Source organism: Somniosus microcephalus, chromosome 9 (genome assembly GCF_052327205.1).
Source record: "Somniosus microcephalus isolate GS21.2 chromosome 9, FLI_Smic_1.0, whole genome shotgun sequence".
Classification (NCBI taxonomy): Eukaryota; Metazoa; Chordata; class Chondrichthyes; order Squaliformes; family Somniosidae; genus Somniosus; species Somniosus microcephalus.
Window position 1 is genome coordinate 65181051 of NC_140995.1, and position 8881 is coordinate 65189931.

General features: G+C 43.9%; 1 protein-coding gene across 6 annotated transcripts in view; it reads left to right on the forward strand.

Moving 5' to 3' along the window:
* lyst (lysosomal trafficking regulator) overlaps positions 1-8661 on the forward strand; it is a 429684-nt gene extending 421023 nt beyond the window's left edge. For all 6 annotated transcript variants that reach the window (XM_085996691.1, XM_085996696.1, XM_085996697.1 and 3 more), the window contains 3 exons: positions 329-485; positions 4890-4961; positions 7292-8661. In XM_085996691.1, the coding sequence (XP_085852817.1) occupies positions 329-485; positions 4890-4961; positions 7292-7430 (368 nt within the window). In that variant the 3' untranslated portion in view covers positions 7431-8661. The remainder of the gene's footprint in view (positions 1-328; positions 486-4889; positions 4962-7291) is intronic.
* The last annotated feature ends 220 nt before the right edge of the window (positions 8662-8881 follow it).

Consider the following 8881-nt stretch of genomic DNA (forward strand, 5'->3'; position numbering starts at 1 on the left):
CTCCCTTCTGATATCCCCCACCCCCCCCCCCTCTACTCCTGTGACTCACAAAGCTCAAACCACAAGAATGACTGTTGTCCAAAAATGGAATGTCACAATGATGATGGGACTACGGCACATTGTTGGGACAGTTCAGAAGGGATATACTCTGAAACTGGCTGTGAAAAGGAAGAGAAAAGGAGAAACCAAAAATGTACTCGTGGTTAAAGCACTTTGTTTCTTACCCAGCAGTCTAGCTTTTCTAAATCTTGTAGTACCAGTGAAGACAGCAGTTTGTCCGCTGTAATGTGGATTACCCTGAAGAATGACTTGCATCTTTTTTTTTCAGTTGGTGGTGGCAGTGACTTGAGGCTGTGGACAGTAAATGGAGATCTCAGTGGCCACGTGCACTGTCGAGAAATAATCTGCTCTGTAGCTTTTTCCAATCAACCTGAAGGTGTATCTGTCAATGTGATTGCTGGAGGACTAGAAAATGGCGTAGTAAGGTCAGTAATATATCGCTATAATTGAGCTACAGCTGTATGTATATGTGCATCCATCTCCACCTGGAAATAGAATGCCTAGGACTAGGCACAAACTAATCTATTGGTTTATCAAAAACTGAAAGTGCAGTTTACTCCACCTAAGTGAATACTCTGGAGCTTATCTGTAATATATTAATAATCTAGTCTCTTTCTGTCAACTATTTCCATTCTAAATTCCTATGTTTACGTTGTAATGGAAATTGCCTATGTAAACTTGTCTTGCTGTAATTACACACACCCATCAGTGGTCTTTAATGAAAATATAAAAGTAACGACAGAATGTAAGACTTTAAAATGGGGTCTGAATTATATCTGCGTGCCCTGGTCCAGTAATCTCCCAGCCTCTAATCCTGCTTTACCTGAAAAGTACACTTGGTCTTGGCTCCCCTTGCGGAACACAATGGGAGTTTAACTAATATATCACCCAAAAATCTACCTCCTTACCTGTGTGATTGCCATTTAGATTGAGTGTGTGTGTATGTAGCTATGTTATATATGAATACTTGTGCAAGTGTTGTGTTTTGTAGCCCATTCACACAGTGCATGTGAAAGATTATTCTACAGCCCTGATTTTCCAAAAATGGGGGTCAGCAGAGCCCTGGCACAGATTCTCTTACATCGGCAGCTCGGGTGGCAGGCCTTAATGCGCCCATGGGAATCCCTATCCACCCCACCCCCTTCCACCCCATTTAAATAGACTATGCTGCATAAAAATCTTGGCTACAGCACATTTGGTTGGGGGAGTGTAAGAGTGAGGCATTAAAGGGGAAGTTGTGGTGGTGTCAGAAATGTTTCTTAATTGATACAGTAGAGGGGAGACCTGTGTACAAAACTGCTACTTGTGATGCTGAAGGGTTGGTGGTCCCACTGCGGGCAGTGTCCCAGTATGGTGGGTGAGGGTCTTGGGCGAGTTACTGTGGTCACAACATCCAGGCTTGGGCTGATAAGTGGCAAGTAACGTTCATGCCACACAAGTGCCAGGCAATAACCATCTCCAACAAGAGAGTCTAACCACCTCCCCTTGAATTTCAATGACATCGTCAAATCCCCCACCATCAACATCCTGGGGGTCATCGATGACCAGAAACTTAACTGGACCAGCCACATAAATACTGTGGCTACAACAGCAGGTCAGAGTCTGGGTATTCTGCGGGGAGTGACTCACCTCCTGACTCCCCATAGCCTTTCCACCATCTACAAGGCACAAGTCTGGAGTGTGATGGAATACTCTCCACTTGCCTGGATGAGTGCAGCTCCAACAACACTCAAGAAGCTCGACATCATCCAGGTCAAAGCAGCCCGCTTAATTGGCACCCCCTCCACCACCTTAAACATTCACTCGCTCCACCACCAGCGCAACATGGCCATAGTGTGTACCATCTACAAGGTGCAGTGCCGCAACTCGCCAAGGCTTCTTCGACAGCACCTCCCAAACCCGCAACCTCTACCACCCAGAAGGACAAGGGCAGCAGATGCATGGGAACACCACCACCTCCAAGTTCCTCTCCAAGTCACACATCATCCTGACTTGGAAATATATCGCTGTTCTTACATCGTCGCTGGGTCAAAATCCTGGAGCTCCCTCCCTAACAGCACTGTGGGAGTACCTTCACCACATGGACTGCAGCGGTTCAAGAAGACGGCTCACCACCAACTTATCAGAGGCATTTGGGGATGGGCAATAAATGCTGGCCTTGCCATCAATGCCCACATCCCATGAATGAATTTTTTTTTTTTAATTCAGCACTTTCTACACCTGAGGTCCATTATGTGCAATACACGGTGGGGCAAATTTAACAGCTGTGAGATTGTGGAGTGTCAAGATCATGGCCATTGGTGCCACGCTGAGAATGTGTCATCTGTATGGAAGTTTCTGTGCAGTGAGCTGGAACAGAACAAGGCACTGAAATAAATATAGGCAGCTAGGAAATCTGGGTGAGCTGGTGATCAGCGATACATACAGTATCAGGTGGTACAAATATACAGTGTGCTGATCATCTGAATAAACAGCTTCATGGACACTTTTACTGATAATCAGCTTTTTATCTCCAGATTGTTTAACCTGAATTCAAATTCTCAAACTGCCCTGGTGGGAATTGAACTCCTGCCCTCTGGATTACTAGTCCAGTAACATAACCACCACACATCACACCTGCATATGAAGGATACCGTACAAGAAAAATATTTTGTCTCCTCTAATCCTGTGATATACTGCAGATCAGCATTCTTTCTCCTTCCAACCTCAATACAAGCGTGTGTTTGAACTCTGTGATGTCAGAGGGTTGAGGCCACGTCGCTTGGAATTGACCAATTTGTTGAATATTAAGGGATTTTGAGAATGACCCTCAACAATATAGAGTCATAGAGTCATAGAGTAATACAGCACGGATAGAGGCCCTTCGGCCCATCGTGTCCATGCCGGCCATCAAGCCCTGTCTAATCTAATCCCATATTCCAGCATTTGGCCCGTAGCCTTGTATGCTATGGCATTTCAAATGCTCATCCAAATGCTTCTTAAATGTTGTGAGGGTTTCTGCCTCCACAACCCTTTCAGGCAGTGAGTTCCAGACTCCAACCACCCTCTGGGTGAAAAAGTTCTTTCTCAAATCCCCTCTAAACCTCCCGCCCTTTACCTTGAATCTATGCCCCCTAGTTATTGACCCCTCTACTAAGGGGAAAAGCTCCTCAGCATCCATCCTATCTATGCCCCTCACAATTTTGTACACCTCAATCATGTCCCCCCTCAGCCTCCTCTGCTCCAAGGAAAACAAACCCAATCTGCCCAGTCTCTCTTCATAGCTGAAGCGCTCCAGCCCTGGTAACATCCTGGTGAACCTCCTCTGCACCCTCTCTAACGCGATCACATCTTTCCTGTAGTGTGGCGACCAGAACTGCACACAGTATTCCAGCTGTGGCCTAACCAGTGTTTTATACAGCTCCATCATAACCTCCTTGCTCTTATATTCTATGCCTCGGCTAATGAAGGCAAGTATCCCATATGCCTTTTTTACCACCTTATCCACCTGTTCCACCGCCTTCAGGGATCTGTGTACCTGCACACCCAGATCCCTCTGACCCTCCGTCTTGCCTAGGGTCTTTCCCTTCATTGTGTATTCCCTTGCCTTGTTAGACCCCCCAAAGTGCATCACCTCGCACTTTTCCGGGTTAAATTCCATTTGCCACTGTTCCGCCCATCTGACCAACCCATCTATATCGTTCTGCAGACTGAGGCTACCCTCCTCGCTATTTACCACCCTACCAATTTTAGTATCATCCGCGAATTTACTGATCATACCCTTTACATTCATATCCAAGTCATTAATGTAGACCACAAACAGCAAGGGACCCAGCACCGATCCCTGTGGTACCCCACTGGCCACAGGTTTCCAGTCACAAAAACAACCTTCGACCATCACCCTCTGCCTTCTGCCACTAAGCCAGTTTTGTATCCAATGTGCCAAGGCACCCTGGATTCCATGGGCTCTTACCTTCTTGACCAGTCTCCTGTGCGGGACTTTATCGAAGGCCTTACTGAAATCCATGTATACCACATCCACTGCGTTACCCTCATCCACACACCTAGTCACCCCCTCAAAAAATTCAATCAAATTAGTCAGACATGATCTTCCCTTGACAAAGCCATGTTGACTATCCCTGATTAATCCTTGCCTCTCCAAGTGGAGACAAATTTTGTCCCTCAGGATTTTTTCCAGTAATTTTCCTACCACTGATGTTAGGCTCACTGGCCTGTAGTTCCCCGGTTTTTCCCTACTACCCTTCTTGAATAATGGTACTACATTAGCGGTTCTCCAGTCCTCTGGCACATCCCCTGTGGCCAGAGAGGTCCTGAATATATGTGTTAGAGCCCCCGCAATCTCCTCCTTTGCCTCACACAGCAGCCTGGGGTACATTTCATCCGGGCCTGGGGATTTATCCATTTTTAGGCCTTAAACTCCCAAAAGTGGAAGTTAAACATTTTAATGAAAAGTATTGCTGTATATTTAAGGGAAGACTGTTGGTAGCATTATCGTTCTAATTCTTAATGTGCTCATATCAAATTTCTCTCTCTGCTGTTTCAAAAGAACTGGTAACCTGTTTAAAATAAACTGGTAACCTGTTTAAAATAAACTGGTAACCCTACTGGTAAAATAGCAGATTGAGAAATTTGATTGAGCATATTAAGGGTTTGTACACTACCTTCGCTGTCAGTCATCTACCTTTTAGTAGTTCATTTATAAAACTGCTTTAATGCTTCATTCATTTTTTTCATCTATGGACCCACTAAACTCATTTTTCTCATGTTGTTTACTGTCGTGTAAAAAATGACAAGCTAATGAAACGGTAGAATCTTTCTATGTCATTCAGGCTGTGGAGTACATGGGACCTGAAGCCTGTTCGAGAAATTACCTTCCCTAAGTCAAACCGGCCTATTGTCAGGTAAGATTGAGCAAAATACTATCCACGGTGAAAAATCAGCCAAAGCTCTTCAGTACGAATTTATATAAACTCCTTCGTGTGGACACATTCATCTGTGTTGTGCAGTGTGGATGGTGCCACATTCAGTACTAATGTAGCCCCAAGTATGCAGTGTATATCCAGATTACAGCGCATTCTAGGAATAGACTTTGGATCAGAAGCCAAGCCTTCTCAGCTTGGTATCATCGGGATGGACAAGGAGAAGCCAATCTCAGCAGGTTGTGGCCAAGAGATGAGCTTTGTGCTTCTAATTCTGGCCTCTTGCGCATCCCCTATTTTCATCGTCCCACCACTGGCGGTGGCTTCAGCCGTCTGGGCCCTAAGCTCTGGAATTCCCTCCCTAAACCACTCCGCTTCTCTCTCATCCTTTAAGACGCCCCTTAAAACTTACCACCTGTCCTAATATCTCCTTATGTATCTCGGTGTCAAATTTTGCTTGATAATGCTCCTGTGAAGCGCCTTGGGACGTTTTACTATGTTAAAGTCGCTATATAAATGCAAGTTATTGTTGCTCAAAAACCTATCCACCAAATTGCCAAAGTAAACTCTGGTGACCGTTGACTGCTGGGTAGCTGTTTCAATTTGTTTTCAGCTATTGACCCAGAAAACATGCAGTCCAAATATAGTGCATCTGAACTCTGAACCTATGGAGCAAATGTGTATAAAATGTAAGATGAAATGCAGACTATCACTCCGAGGTTTCTATGGTGAGGAAGGTGGTTCCCATATCAATAATTGGTACATTTAACTTTGTTTTTTCCTTTTTGCTGTGAGGTAATTATTTGCTCCCACCATTCCTCTCTCTCATCTCCCCACTCCTGGCACCTTCTCCACCTCAGACCACAGGCTGGAGAGCTGCCACCAGCCTTTCACTAATCTCGCTCCTCAGCCACAAGAGAGTGGCTTGATGTGACTGGCCTTTCAATTCCTTCTCTCAATCCCAGGAAAAAATGTGTAGCCGCCATTCAGTGCCTTTGGGTGTGTGGAGGAATTGTGGGCAAGATCACGAATCCTCTCATTCTGTGCCATCCTTATTCTCTCTCCGATTCTCCCCTGATCCCACTGCAACACAAGAAAACATGCAGGTGACCTGCTTCAATGATGTGCAAGTGACACAATTTGATTGAATCTCCGTTTTTATTCCTGCTTCAATCTCTCAATTCACCAACAGGTACAGCAAAGCCTTTGGGTGCATTTACCAGTCTCAGTAGCTGCAGTTTGGGCTCCAGACTGAACCGTGCTTCCATTGTTTAGCGCCTCTTCCTAACTCCGAACACGTGCCCAGGAGAAAGCTCTGCAATGCCTGGATACACACATGCTCAGATCTGTTTCCCAACAGCTAGAAACTTAAATGTTGAAAGCGTGAAGAGGGAATCCCCACTCTCTAAAAAGAAAGAACTTGCATTTATATAATGCCTTTCAGAACATCTCAAAGTGCTTTACAGCCAATTAAGTACTTTTGAATGTAGTAATGTAGAAAATGCAGCAGCCAATTTGCACACAGCGAGCTCCCACAAACAGTAATGTGATGATGACCAGATTATCTGTTTTAATAATGTTGGCTGAGGGTTAAATGTTGGCCAGGACACAGGGTGACCTCACCTGCTCTTCTTTGAATGGTGCCATGGGATCATTTACATCCACCTTTGACAGTGCAGCACTTCCTCAGTACTGCACTGAAGTGCCAGCCTAGATAAGACTCTGGAGTGTGGCTTGAACTCACAACCTTCTGACTCAGAAGTGAGAGTGCTACCACTGAACCACGGCTCACACCACCAAACATTTAAACTTAAGTCAAGTAGGTTTAAAAAGTACCCAGCATGTCCAAAGTGCCTGAGCACTTTCTAAACTAAGGTTTGTAAAATGAAAATACGATCCGTGCAGAGTAAAATCTATGCGGTTTGAGATTCCTTCCTCCAGGGAGCCCCCTCTGCTTCACTCTGGAACCTGACTGCAGTTGCACTGCAAATTCAGCGGTCATGCAAAGCAAAATCACTACACTCCGATGCAAACTTGCCGTGTAAATGCATGAGTGTGGCGCCATTAAAAGTTATTAGGGGGCAGTCAGTCCTTGTGGAATGAGATTCCAGCAAGGAGCCAATATTCTTCAGGAGAGGAGAAAATGATCAGAAAAGGGAAGGGCAAGTTACATTTGTAGTTGTAATTTTCACTGTGCTGCAGGTCAGAAGACAAATGAAAAGGCTGGGTAAAATCCTGAGTTATATATCTGGAATAGTTTTGATAAAAGTGCCCTTGACTGTAATGGTTTTATTCTCCCTTCTATCCTACAGTCTCACATTCTCCTGCGATGGCCATCATCTCTACACAGCAAACAGTGATGGCATCGTGATAGCCTGGTGTCGTAAGGACCAACAGCGGATGAAGCTACCCATGTTTTATTCCTTCCTAAGCAGTTATGCTGCCGGCTAAAAGCTAACCCGTGGACTTGTTTGTACCAGTCACTGTGCACGTTTAGAGCCTCCAGTGCTCTCGTGGGGGGGGGCGGGGGGGGGTTGGAAAGGAAGTGTTGCCCTCCCAAGTTGTAAATATTATAAATGCAGAGGATACCCATAAAAGGATCAGGTAGTTTTCCCCACTCAGCAGAACAAGATGGAATATGGAAACCGATCAGCGGAGCAGTTTTCATCATTACAGTTTGCTACCTTCCTGTCCGTGATGGGAATCCTCCTTGTTGCATATGCAGTCCTTCAAAGTACTGTCAGTTTGTAACTGGCAAACTAAAACTCAGTTACACCGATTTAAATTTGATGTAAATTATGCAATGTGTCTGGTTGTTAACTTTACAGAGTGCAATATTTTCTACTTCAGAATCTACATTAAGTTTTGCATACAATGCGCATGAGACCAAGCAGGTTAATGAGATACAAGAATAATGGAACCAGTTACTTAACGGAGCATGGAATAACAATGTAGAAGCACCTTAAACTGATGTTTGTGCACGCAGCATCTATCTACAACTGCCTTGAATGTTTACAGTTCATCTTTGCAAGTGCTGCCATTTCTCATACCTTTCCTCGAAAATGATTCTGACTTTGTAATAATTTGATATGATGCAGATTGTTCCTTCCCTGTCACTTTTTTAAACAAGCATTGAGCAGACCCCAAATTAAGAGAGAAGGATTCATTTGGCTGGTGCTTGCCAGATTGCATGAAAGGATAAATTTAACATCTTAAAGTGAGTGGATACGAGAATTTCTACACAGAAAATTATGTTGGCTTTATTGAAGATACAATACTTGTGTCAATTAGGTTGTTCGTGGTTAGGCTATTACCCACTCGTATTAAATACATGACCATTTATTTAACTGGAGGGCACATGTTCCCAACTTAAGACTGCCACTTTCCTTCTGAAAGTTGTCTTTTGAGTACTGTTCTTAATCATATTTAAAAATAAAGAGTTGGAGAATGTGTATTTTGCAAGTTTTTTTGCAGGAAGTGGGAAGCTAGTTTGTCAATTGTTTGGCTGATATCTAAAACTTTAGTGAACATGTAACTTAAATTAGTTTAAAAATTCATGAAACCAGTGTTCCTCAGACTTTGAAAGTGAGCATTTGCTGTCTTTTGTACTTCTATTCCTTATATATCTGTAAAAAGTATTTGTGATGAATATTTGAACATTAAATTAACTGTAATCTGAGAACCCCTTTTTCTCGACCTTTTATTCTATTCATTTTGTTTTGCTGATATTTAAAACTTTAGCGAACATGTAACTTAAAATTAATTTAAAAATTCATGAAACCAGTGTTCCTCAGACTTTGAAATTTCTCATCTACGTGCTGCCCCTTGGCGACATCATCCAAAAACACGTCCGGTTCTACCAGTACGCCGACGACACCCAGCTCTACCTCAGCACCACCTGA